Source organism: Chiloscyllium punctatum, chromosome 32, assembly GCF_047496795.1.
Source record: "Chiloscyllium punctatum isolate Juve2018m chromosome 32, sChiPun1.3, whole genome shotgun sequence".
In the NCBI taxonomy this organism is placed as follows: Eukaryota; Metazoa; Chordata; class Chondrichthyes; order Orectolobiformes; family Hemiscylliidae; genus Chiloscyllium; species Chiloscyllium punctatum.
Window position 1 is genome coordinate 23,931,049 of NC_092770.1, and position 13,670 is coordinate 23,944,718.

The 13,670-nt window shown below is 39.8% G+C and overlaps 1 protein-coding gene across 4 annotated transcripts in view; it reads right to left on the reverse strand.

The window, feature by feature from the left end:
* Nucleotides 1–10,511: 10,511 nt before the first annotated feature.
* LOC140457994 (ubiquitin carboxyl-terminal hydrolase 15-like) overlaps nucleotides 10,512–13,670 on the reverse strand; it is a 115,705-nt gene continuing 112,546 nt past the window's right edge. For all 4 annotated transcript variants that reach the window (XM_072551914.1, XM_072551913.1, XM_072551917.1 and 1 more), the window contains one exon: nucleotides 10,512–12,598. In XM_072551914.1, coding sequence (XP_072408015.1) covers nucleotides 12,419–12,598 — 180 coding nt within the window. In that variant the 3' untranslated portion in view covers nucleotides 10,512–12,418. The remainder of the gene's footprint in view (nucleotides 12,599–13,670) is intronic.

A 13,670-nucleotide genomic window follows, 5' to 3' on the forward strand; every position in this document is an offset into this window, starting at 1 on the left:
AGGCATTTGGATGGCTATATGAATGGGAAGGCGTTAGAGGAATATGAGAGAAAGAGAGGACTGAAGATAGAGATCAGAATCAAAAAGTGTGGTGCTGGAAAAGCACAGCAGGTCAGGCAGCATCCAAGGAGCAGAAGAGTTGATATTTTGAGCAAGATTTTCATCAGAAATGAGGGGCTCCTGCTTGAAACATTGATTCTGCTGCCCCTCAGATGCTGCCTGATCAGCTGTGCTTTTCCAGCACCACACTTTTTGACTTGAGAAAAATGGGCCAAATGCTGGCAAACAGAACTAGGTCAGATTGAGATGCTTTGTTGGCATGGACGAGTTAGACGAGAGTTTGTTTCCATGCTCTATCATACCACTTTTGATGCCTTTTTCCTCAACAAATGATTCCCCTCACCAGGTTGACAGGACCTTCAGCCCATTTCGTACGCTACTTCCTCTCCGAGCTGTGACAGAGCTCCCATTACCCTCACTTTCCACCTCACCAGTTTCCTCCACATTGATGACACAAACTGTAGACTGGGTGACCACTTTGCAAAACACCTCCACCTGCAAATATGACCCCAACTTTCTACATGGGCCACATCAATATACCACCTTGCTCTCATGCTTACATTTCTGTCTTAGGTTGCTCAGTATTCCAAAAAAGCCCAACACAAATTGTAGAATTACCTCCTTAAATTTGAAAAAAAAAACACATTATATCCTTAAGGACTCAACACTGAGTTGAACAATTTCAGATCAGAAAGTCCGTCCTTCATTTTGATTATCCCCCTCCATGGTCATAATTGCATGTGTTTGTTCTCATTCCTGATGAAAGGGTTTTTCACTAAAATGTTGATTTTCCTGCTCCTCAGATGCTGCTGACCTGCTGTGCTTTTCCAGCACCACTTGAATCTTGATTCTAATCTCCAGCATCTGCAGTACCCACTTCTGCCTGGGTTTGCAGTCAGTCAGGGTGACCTATTTTCTGCCGTTAACATCCACGCTTCATCAATATCCCTTCTCCACTATCAGCAGTGCCCCTTGTCCCTGGATACCTCCATTGTGTCCCACTTGCTCTTCCTCCCCCTTTTCCAGCAGTACAAAACCTATCATTGTGATCACATACCTACCTGTGGGCCAGAATACAGAGTCATGGTCTCACATCATAACTTAATTAAAAGGTATCTAAAACTTATCACTTTTCTAGCCCCTTTCAGTTCTGAAGAAGTTTTCACTGTACCTCAGTAGATGCCAGAGCAATAAACCAAACTCAAATGTTAATGATTTCTCCACAAAGGCTGCCTGACCTGCTGAGTTTCTTCAGCACTTTGTTTTAAAAGTTGTGTATTCATAGATAATACAGATAAGAATCTCGAAGGTATTTATTTGTAGCTATAAAGACACTCCTGACCCAATTATTGATTCTTTCAGTCTTTGGTCATTTTAGTGGATGACATTTCTAACTTGGGTGCAGTTCTATGGAATTACATACAGAGGAATAGAATCAGAGTCATAAGAGATCTACAGCACAGAAATAGACCCTTCGGTCTAACTCATCCATGTCGCCCTGCTATCCTAGCCTAATCTAGTCCCATTTGCCAGCACTTGGCCCATAACCCTCTCAACCCTTCCTATTCAATATATCCATTCAGATGTCTTTTAAATCCTGTAATTGTACCAGCCTCCACCACTTCCTCTGGCAGCTCATTCCATACATACAAACACCATCCTCTGCGTGAAAAAGTTGCCCTTTAGGTTCCTTTTAAATCCTTCCCCTTTCACCCTAAACCTATGTCCCCTCGTTCTGGACTCCCCCACCCCAGGGAAAAGACCTTGTCCATTTCTCTTATCCATGGAATGTTGAAATTAACAGTCAATAACAGTAAAGTGTCAAAATAGATTGTACATATACCAAAACATAGTACATAGATCCTCACCATAGTTTTTAAAAAATTAACATATAGCTCTTACTTCAGTCGATAAACTTGATGGAATTGATAACTTGATAATCAACAGCAGTAATTAAAAATGGACTAAAAGCAAATCATGATCAATGGATTTAGTATCTGTTTGGATAATTAATCAATGGTGTCCTGTTGGAATCAATTTAAAATCTTTGCTGTCAACTATTCTCAATAAAGTGGTATGGTGGCTCAGTGGTTAGCTCTGCTGCCTCAGTGCCAGGTACCCGGATTTGATTCCTGCCAAGGGTGACCTCATACAGAATGTGCTTGTCTGTGTGGGTTTCTGCTGGGTGCTCCAGTTTCCTCCCACGGTCCAAAGAGGTGCAGGTTAGGTAGATTGTCTATGGCGAATTGCCTGCATGTTCAGATATGTACAGCCATGGTCAATGTGGGGCTTCGGGGATAGAGTAGGGGGCTGGCCAGATTCATAAATAATAAAGGGATCAAATGATGTTTTGTAGAGTAATTTTAATTCAATAGGATAGGTAAAAACAAGTTCATATTTAGACATAATACAAGGACAGAATTAGTTTGTCTGTTATGTGAATCACGTGCATGAACAGTGGACATGTTGAAATGGTAGCTAGCTCATGCAGTAAACGTGAATTTATTGCATTCTGAGAAAGAGCTGGATTTACTCTTAGCTTTGAAAGATATCACCTTACAAAGAAGCAGTGACATTTCTAATACAAATTACATTGTGATTTTGTGGACTTAGCAAAGCTGGTAGGAGTGGGGGTAGGGGAGGAAGAGGAAAAAGAAGAGGAGGAAGTGTTCTCTTCAGTAATGTAATTTTGTTTTGCAGACTACTCTTCCCCAATTTCCTCATTTCCTCTGGCCACAACTGGTCTTGGTTTTGTTATTTGTAGGAGATCACATGGCTCTAAGTGGTGTAAAGAATTATAATTGAGAGGCAGGTTTGGAGTCTCATTTTACATTTGTATAAATGTGATTTAAACTCTGAGCCGAGGCAAATTTGCAACCCAACAAAATTTCCCAGAGACACAAACAGACGATAGCAAACCAAAGATGGCCAAGGTCAGGAAGATTACAAAATGGATTTTAAAAGAGGGTCTGAAAGGCAGATGTTTGAACTAAGAATTCCACAGTGGTTAGATTGTTATCATAATGAATAATCCCTTGTATATCCAAACATCTTTATTGTAAACTCAGATACACTAAGCAGCTGTTGAGATATAATTGATTACAAGTACATTGCTTTATGATAATATACTCAAACGTTAAACTACATGAATTTGAAGACATTTCTCAGTAAATATTAAGAATACACTGTATCAAATCATTCACATTTACTGGACTGTGCATCAATAAATATGCAGAATACCTTAAAAAAGCAGGACACATTTTAAAACGTCTTCAAAATTAATAAGAACCAAGGCCAGAAGATTGGTAACTTTTAATTTGTACTAATTAGAATTGCCATTGGCAAAGTAAGGTATTGGACAAATTAATTATTGATACTAGATAAATTGTTCAAGTTCCCTCAGACTGAGGGGTAATTTGTTTTGCCTCTTCACCCAAGCTTTTCCAAGAACTGGCTAACTGATCAGATTGACACTTTAGAGCTGTTAACAAGAGATCAATATTTATCATCACAACTCTTAATTTTCATGTTGTTGCCTGTTATGAACAGAGTTGCAAGCAAACCAAGGCTCTGCAAAGTTAATGATCTGATTCTAATGGCTAACGCATGATTCCTGTCCAATGGGGATACCAAAACAAGATGGCCAATCGGTTTAATGTACGCATCTGATCAGTCCACAAGCAATCTCCTGAGCTTCTATTCACTTACCATGTTACTTCTCCAGCCTATTTCTTCAGCTAGTCCCATCCAATGAAATTCAACACCACTTGAAAAACAGCATCTTTTTACTTGGCACTTTACAAACATTTTGCCCTACATGGGTTTAATATCATTAGATAATAACTATCGCTCCCACTTTCTGTTGATCAACAGGGCTGCACCAGAGCTAACTGGTGCTTGAGGTAGGAATGCTCACTGTTCAAGAGACATGGATCTTCCCACCCCTTATTTTACCATGTCACAACCAACTTTCTCTACATGGCTAGATTTTCTATGCGTCTTGCCTTGTCTATTGCAACTTATTAAGTCTCTTCTGGACTGATGTTTTGTTTCTGAATTTGTTCGATTACCTCATTATGATTTGCTGTACCAGTAATTACCTTTCTCTTTTGTTTATTCCCTGTCTTCCTTTTGCCTGGATCTGTATTTATTTAAAAACTGCTTATATCTGACATCTTCCAGCTCTTGTTAAAAAGCACTAATCTGAAATGAGAAGTACATTACCTCCCACAAAGCTGCCTTATCTGATATTTTCCAGCATTTTGGTTTCAGTTGTACAACATTTGATGCACAGTTGATCACTTCTCTTACTTTATTGAATTGGCATTAATAAAACCATTAAGCACAAATCAATTCCCTAAAGAAATGTTACTGTTTCCATAGCTCATTGGTCTTGGAATTATTAACATCTAACTGCAATATCACAGGACATGGAATATATTTGAAAATACATTTTACATGAAAAATATCGTTCATGAGACTGGGGCTAATTGGAGATAGCTGTTACAGAGAAGTGGTGTATATATATTAGACTGAATTAGACCCTTGCCTATTGTACGATTGCTAATTACACAATCACTCATCCAAACATAAACGTTGAATAATATACTCAAAATTGAATTTTATTTTTTACTGTTCAATGTGAGAGTCCCAAGTGCAACTTGGCATTAGTCAGTTTTTACAGCATGTAAAAAGAGGTCTTTCAGCCCATCGTGCTGCCAGCCATCAAGCATCTATTTAATCTAACCCTGTATTCCAACATTTGAACCAGAGCTCTGTATACTACAGTGCTTAACTTAATAATTCCTAATGTTCTATTGGTTCCTGCCTCTACCACACTTGTACATAGTTAGTTCCAGATATCCACCAATCTCTCGCTGTAAAGTAGTTAAATCATCTTCACCTCTTGCTCCTTACATTATAAACTGGTTGCTGATTCCTCTGTTAAAGATAAACATTTTCTCTCAATCTCAGAACTTCATACACCTCGATCAGGTCCACCACCCCAGCTTCTCTTTTCTAAGGAAAGCAACCCAGCCTGTCTCGTCTCTCTTCATGGCTGAATTCTCCAGCCCAGACAACATTCTGATGAATCTTCTCTCCACCCTCTCTAATCCAGTCACATCATTTTCGCAGTGTGGAGGCCAGTACTCTGGCTACGGCCTAACTATTGTTACAACTCCAGCATTGTTTCTGAATGCACACATTTTGAAGGGCACATGCATGCATTGGAGGTCATTCAGAAAAGATCCGCTAGACTGTTTCTGGAATAAGGGATTTGTCTTAAGAGAAATTCTAGCATTTAGAATAAAAGGCCATTGAGAGGGTCTTGACTGGTACATGCTGAGATGTTACTCCCCCTCAGGAAATCTAGAATTAACGGAAATAGCTTCAAAACAAGGCATCTCACATTTAACTTGGAGGGTGAGGAATTTGTTCTCCCATTGTGTTGTTAGTGCTTACTTGTACAGGAAACAGTAGCAGGGCTGTGTCATTGCATACTTTCAAGATTGTGTTAAAAACTTTTTCTTGACATCGGGGTCAAGGGTTAGGGGAAACTGATAAGAAAAACTTTAAACACCAATCAGACCAGTCATGAATGCACTAAATAGTTCAGCAAATGGCCTCTGCCTGATTCTATTTCTTATGCTCTTATAATCCCCAATTTGGCAGGAAGGTTTCTAATCCAAAATAATCTTTACAACAATTTATATCCTCTTGACCACACAGAACACAGTGTTATTTTTAAACTTAGCTCATGGGATGTGGGTGTTGCTGACTCGACCTCAATTTATTGAGGACCTTAAAGGATGGTGAGCTGCTTCACTCCATGAGGGTGGGAGAAGGAGTGGGGATTGTGTTAACACAGAGCACCAGAGCTTTTTGGGGAGAGAGAATTTTTTTCTATATTAAAGAAAACTGTAATCATCAATGCACCATTTAGAAAGACAGTGACTTTCATGAAGTCAATTGGATAAGCACCTGAGCAGGAAAAATTTACAAGGCTGTGAGCAAGACTAGGGGAGAGGAATTTGTTGGGTTTCTCTTTTAAAGTGAGGGCACAAGAAAAATGGGTTGAATAATCTTGTCTTGAGACATTGATTGCCCCACCTCCATTTTCCCATTATTTGAAACCTTTATTACATACACATTGTTTGTAAAAGTGTAGTAGTATCCATTGAAAGCATGGGCCTTAATCAACGTTGACAGAAACATGCTGCTTCTGCTCAGGAAGGTGGCCAAAGCACCATAGGCAGCTGTCATTCACCACTTAATATCTAGAATTAAGATGACCAGCAACAGTTTGAAAGCATTTCACTACAAGTACTCATGTCCTTGGTAAGGGAGAGAAAACAAGAGAATACCTAACACCAACCACATGTCAGAACTTACACAGCACTGCAAACACAGTAAAACGCTTCAAGTACAGCATGACATGGAATCCTCTCAAATGATGCTGGGCTAATGCCCTGAAGATCGCTTGGAGATAGGTTTGAAGTAGAGAGAAGGCAAGAGTTGGAGAAGTTTCAGCAGAGCATTTACGAAACAAGCAAGCTGCTTATGGTGGGATTCTTAAGAACTCCAACAGAATTTAACCAAAAATACCTTTTCAGGTGTCAGATGAGCACTTCTGGATGTCAGCACATGGCACAATACGGCTCTGAATTCTTGGCAAATTTTGCGGATGATGTGATACATTTCCAAGTCTGAAATGACGATGACAGTGAGCAGTTTCCAACTCAGATTGTATCGCTGCCTACTCTAAAACTGAAAGGCACTGTGGTCCCCAACTGTGAAAGCTTTGCCAATGATCTCCCTCAACCTGAGTGGAGGTTGCCATTTTCAATCCATAACAGGGAGGTGGCAGGACAGCAGCACTCATATCCTCCCCCATCACTGTAGCATTAGTGTGTACCATCTCTAAGATCCTTATTAAGGCTTTATTAATGGGGGCATAGAATGTAATGCAAGGAGGAGATATTGAAACTGTAGAACTAGCAAAACTGGAAGTGGGGGCAAACTGTTCACTGGCTGGAGTCATATCTGGCATATATGGTTGTTGGAGTTAGCTCAGCTCCAGGATCTCTCCAGGATAGCGTACTCTGCCCAACTATCTTCAGCTGCTTCACTAACAACTATCCCTCCATTATAAGGTTGGGGATGTTTCCCATGATTGCACAATGCTCAGCACTATTCACGAAAGCAGTTGATGTTCAAATGAAACAAGATCTGGTCAACATCTAGTCTTGGTCTGACAAGTGGTAAGTAACTTCCTCGCAACACAAATGCCAGGCAATGACTACCTCGAATAGGAGACATCACCACCATCGCTCCTTGACATTTATTAGTGTTACCAAGACTCAATCCCCCACTATCAACATCCTCGGGGATACCATTGACCAGAAACTCAACTGGACTTGCTACAAAAACACAGTGGCTACAAAAGCAGGCCCGAGGCTATGAATACTGCAGCAAGGAACTCACCTCCTGACACCCAAAGCACAAGTCATAGAGACATACAGCACAAAAATAAAGGTCACTCCTCAGCCTCTGACGTTCCAGGGAAAACAGCCCCAGTCTATTCAGCCTCTCTCTATAGCTAAAATCATCCAGCCCTGGCAACATCCTTGTAAAGCCTTTCTGAACCCTTTCAAGTTTTAAACCATCCTTCCGCTAGGAAGGAAACCAGACAATATTCCAAAATTGGCCTAACCAATGTCCTGTACAGCTGCAACGTGACCTCCCAACTCCTGTACTCAATGCTCTGACCAATAAAGGAAAGCATACCAAATGCCTTCTTCTCTATCCGATCTACCTGTGACTCTACTTTCAATCAACTATGAGTCTGCATTCCAAGGTCTCTTTGTTCAGCAACACTCCCAGGACCTTACCATTAAGAGTATAAGTCCTGCTCTGATTTGCTTTTCCAAAATGCAGCACCTCATTTATCTAAATTAAAATCAATCTACCACTTCTCAGCCCATTGGCCCATCTGATCAAGATCCAGTTGTATTGAGGTAACCTTCTTTGCTGTCCACTACACATCCAATTTTGGTGTCATCTGCAAACTTACTAACTATACCTACGTTCACATCTAAATCAATTATATAAATGACAAAAAGTAGTGGACCCAGCACTGATCCTTGTGGCACACCTCTGGTCACAGGCGAGCCAGTTCAGTATCCAAGTGGCTAGTTCTCCCTGTATTCCATTAGAACAACCTTGCTAACTAGTCTACCATGAGGAACCTTGTCGTACACCTTATTGAAGTCCACACGGATCACATCTACTGCTCTGTCCTCATCAATCCTCTTTGTTATTTCTTCAAAAAAAACCTCAATCAAGCTCATGAAACATGATTTCCCACGCACAAAGCCATGCTGACTTTCCAAACACATGCAAATCCTGTCCCTCAGTATTCCCTCCAAAAACTTGCCCACCCCAATGCCAGGCTCACCAGTCTATTGTTCCCTGGCTTTACCTTTCTTAAATAGTGGCACGTTAGCCAACCTCCAATCTTCTGGCATCTCACCTGTGATTATCAATGATACAAATATCTCAGTAAGGGGCCCAGCAATCACTTCTCTAGCTTCCCACAGAGCTCTAGGGTAAACCTAATCAGGTCCTGGGGAGTTATACACTCTTCAGGAGTGTAACGGAATGCCCCTCACTTGCCTGGATAGGTGCAGCTCCAACAACACTCAAGCAACTTGAGACTATCCAGGACAAAGCAGCCTACTTTTTTTGGCACTGCATCCACTTCCTCCACCACCTACATTCAGTTGCAGCAGTGTGTACTATCTACAAGATGCATTGCAGAAATTCATCAAAGATCCTTAGACAGCATTATTACAAACCCACGACCATTTTCAGCAAAAAGGAAAAGGGCAGCAGATACATGGGGTTACCACCACCTGCAAGTTCCCCTCCAAGTTTCATCCTGACTTGGAAATATATCGCCATTCCTTCAGTCACTGGGTTAAATCCTGGAATTCCCTCCCCAACGGCACCATGGGTCAACCTACAGCACGCGGACTGCAGCGGTTCAAGAGGCACCATCTCCTTCGCAAAGGCATGTAGGGACAGACAATAAATGCTGGCCAGCCAGCATGTGATGCCCATGTCCCATGAGTGAATGAAAAAAAAACACTTATTAGACCCCAACTGGACTCTTATGTATAGTTCTGGGTTCCACAGTATATTAGCAGAAGTGATTTATAAGAATTGCTCCAGGAATGTAAAACGTCACTTATCAGATTAAAGATGTTGAGCTTGTATTATTTTGGGGTTTGGGGGGGGGGGGGGGAAGGTGGCAGCTGTGAGGAAATCTGATAGAGGTTTTCAAAGTCATGAGCAGACTGGACAGAGTAGATAGGGGAATGCTGTTTGCACTCAAAGAAACAAGAACAAGAGAGCATTGATGCATGATAATGTGCCAACAAAGCAAGGGTGATGTGAGGGAAAAACAAGAACTTTTTCACATCAAGTAGTTCTGACGTGGGATACACTGCCTGGAAATGTAGAGCAGGCAGGTTCAATTGAGACATTCAAGAGGGGATTGGATGATTATTTGGATAGAAATGGTGTCAGGATATGGGGAAAAGGCAGAATAGGAAAAGGTAATAGAAGGTACAATGAGCCAAATGGCTTCCTTCTGTGCTGTAACAATTCAGTGATTCTGAGAAAATGCACTACAGAAACTCACCAATACTTCACAAACAACACCCTGCAAACTCTCCGCATATTGCTCTTGTCCAACTAGACAACAAAAAGAGCATCACCTGCAAGTTCCTCTCTTAATCTTCACCATCCTAACTTGGAAAATGTAGCCATTCTTTCACTGTTGCTCAAAGCCCTGTGGGTGTACTGATACCAAATGGACTGCCTTCTCCAGGACAATTAGGGATTGTTAAAAAATGCCAGCCCACCCAACATGCACATAGACTAAAGAAAAAAAAAGTTTACCCTTTGATCTCTGAATCCTGCAATTTCTACAGTAAAACTTTCTTTTCTCATTTTAAATTATAAATGTGCCAATTTTAACCTTCATAGGCAAATATCTCACCTTCACAAACTGCATTAAACATTAGGATCTAAATTCTGCATCAATATGATTATACTATTCTTGAAACCCTATAAAACTTCCATCTAATAACATCCTTCATGACTTCGTGTCTTTTGTTTTTATTTTTATTCATTGATAAGAATTACAATCATTGAAATAAAACTGCACATGTGTGCAAAGTTTCCACAAATATATTTTAACAATGCTATCCATTTAAGGAAATATTAATTGAGCAAATTGTTTAACGCCAAGTATGAAACTTAGTAAACCTTTACTGAAAACATTTTGTAGTACACTATACCTATCATACCAGTGCAGTTTATATTCCCCAGTAACCAATGACAACTGAGCTTGCAGTAAACTTTACCCAGTTATCAGGACAGAGTGGAGTGGCTAAGGCCTTGCATAACTTTATTGTAAATTTATAAACAAACATGCAAGTTTCAAATGTAAAATCAAATGAAATGAAGTGCAGTCAAACATTTACCTCAGACATGCTGGAGGTTCATGACTTCCATTTTACAAAGTAAAGGGAGAATAAAATAAAAAAAGGGCAAAATTAGACAATAGAACATCAACAATTATCAGCACTAATATCAAGTTACTCTGCAAAGCCATTTTCGACTCATACTTAACTCAACCTGGTCTAACTAGAACATCTCAATAAAATAATTTACCAAGTGTGCACTCACAGAGTGAACTTATTTTATACAATACACCATTCAAATCAGTTTATAATGTGTTTTTTTTTGTTTTCATTTAAAAGCAAAGACCATCATTTCCTTTATTGGCAATGGGACACAAAAGCGATCAACTTCATATAGAACAGCAATTTCTTAAGCATTATGCAGCTTCTGCCAATGGCAGTAAGAAACCAAAAAACACATCCTTTGACTTACATCAAATGGAAAGCAGCAGTTCAGAAAAAAAAAATCAAAATCCCACTCTAGGCTGTTGGCATCCTGGCCCCTCAAGTACAGCTCACCAATAAATTCAACTAGGTTTACCCAATAATATATACAATTGTTACTGCAACATGCAAATGATTACTATACACAATTTAATATGCTGTAAGGCTATGGTGAATTCCAAAAAGGAATTAAAACAAAATTAACCCTCTTGCGCACTTGTTCTATTAAATTTGATAATGTAATTCATTGCTATATTGTTGCTTTTGAGCCTAGTTTTAATACAATAACTTAAGAGTTACGAAGATAGTTACATTAGGCCCTGGTCATACACCAAAAGTAAAAGAGTGCAAACCAAGTTTGCTGAACAAATGAAAATTATCCAGCACATCAATTTAATCTATTATGACATTCTATTTTTAACCCTGAGTACTGCAAGCCCATTTGCAGTTTACAAAATACGTTTTCTGTCACAGAATACCTGCAGAAACAACTTTCGGTTCATTTCTAATGCTGCACCTCACAATTATTTGGAAAGTAGAATTGAGAAGTATACGGGGACAGCTGAACATTTCTAAATCTGTTGACTTCTTGAATGAACATAGTTATAATTTCCTTTGTTTCCTTATTTTGGTGCAGAAATGCCACTGCAGTCCTCAAAGGGTTAAAGTAGAGTTGATAAATGTTCGTAGGTAGCACACACACAAGCTTTATTCACTTCCACAATATGGGTCCATTCCACTTAGCTTATCTGGAACAGTAACCCATAATACAGGTTAATTGATGATGATCAATGGGAACTTGGAAGTCATTGCATGGCATTTTTCAATTGCCAGTTTTGTCTCTCGTCCTCTATTTTGATGGGCTTTACAATGCTTGTTTCAACAAAGATGGCAGGAGCTGTCACTGAATTAGTGATCCATTCTGTTTAAGTGCTCATGTTTGCCATCGTTTAAGCAGGGCACGTACATTGCACACTTTTCTGCTTACTTTAGTTCATGGAACAAAATCCTTACAAAAATAACTAACTTTTTTTGGGAGATGAACTATCACATTTTCAAAAAAGTTGGGAGGAGTGAAGGGGGAACCATTTAATTATTTCTTATATTTAGTGTAAAGAACCGGCATACATCAGTAAGACAAATAGATTTCATGAATCATATACCGCAATTAGCTTCTAGTTGATTTTCTAATACACTTCAGCTTCAAGTAATTCACTTAAGTCTATCTCATCACGTAAAATCCAAAATGGCTTTTAGCTTGGGCTGATGTAGCACCTCTTTTCCAGATGATGTTTCGCTCTTTATTTGTGGTATGTTTCTAGCTTTCCAGTGCCTGCGGGCAGGAATCTGCATGGGAGAGTTTTGACATGGCACCATTACTGTCAGTTTGTGTGCATGCAGTTTTCATTTTCTACATCATTCTCATTGCAGTCCTCGTCACTCTCCTGCTGGATGCCTAAAGATGCAGAGGTTTCCTTCTTGGCACTATGATCGTGTGCAAAATAGCCAGTACCACTGATTGTATCTTGTCTCTGGTAGAAGAGGACATAAGCTGCTTTTGACTGTTGGAATGAAAAAGAAAGCAGATTCATTTATTATGAAATGCCTGCTCACATCAAATTCAGTAACCACAATTCCCTGGCCACATTTCAGCAGAACCATTGCCGTTTTGATATTTAACTATTTTACAAAATATAAGTGCAAATTCAACCATGTGAAACATTAAACACAAATTTTGTTTTATTAGTTCTCGCTTCTTGGAGTTATCTACCTTTAGAAGGAAAGAAATAATCAAGCACTTTTAGCTTTTCAGCTCATGAGTAAACCATCTAAAGACAAGAACTTTTGTTGGGCAAGGGAATAATGGGAAGAGATTGGGGATAAATTATGATTCAGACAGCTTTGCAAGATCAAGAGTAAATCATATAATCATTAATCTTTTGGACATGCAAGACACACCACCAGGGCAGGTAAGACTTGAAATCAGATCCACCTGGCTAGAGGAAGGGAAAGTATCACCGTGGCTATTTCAATTGACCTGCTCTGAAATGCACACCCAGAGCAAACATGTCCAGGGCAGCTGGGTCCTGAAACTGGGCCTTCTGACCCAGAGGTTGGGAGACTATCATTGCACCACAAGAGCCCCCAAACTACCTTTAATCAATCTCTTACAACCCACTTCCAGGACAGGTGCACTTAAATTCAGAACCTTCTGGCCCAAATTACAGATATTACCACTGCAAAAGATCATTAATCTGTGTAATTATTTTAATTAACCTATTCAGACTTGCAAGAAGATGTGCAGAACAAGTGGGACATGAAGCCAGTTCTCCTGGCCCAGTGATAAGGATGCTAGCACTGCTCCACAAGAGCATCAGGAGTTCATTGCATATTAAGTGTACTTAATTGTATGCAGGTGAGCATTACCTGGTGATTCATTTGAACCCCAACAGACAGACAGACTCCTAACAGTCCTAGAATCGTTGAAGAAAGGATTGCGGAGATGATTCAGGAGAAGAGTGACAGTAATAGGGTGATTGTTATGGGAGACTTTAACTTTCCTGATATTGATTGGGAAAGCTATAGCTCAAGTTCGTTAGATGGGTCAGTGTTTGTCCAATGTGTGCAGGAGAG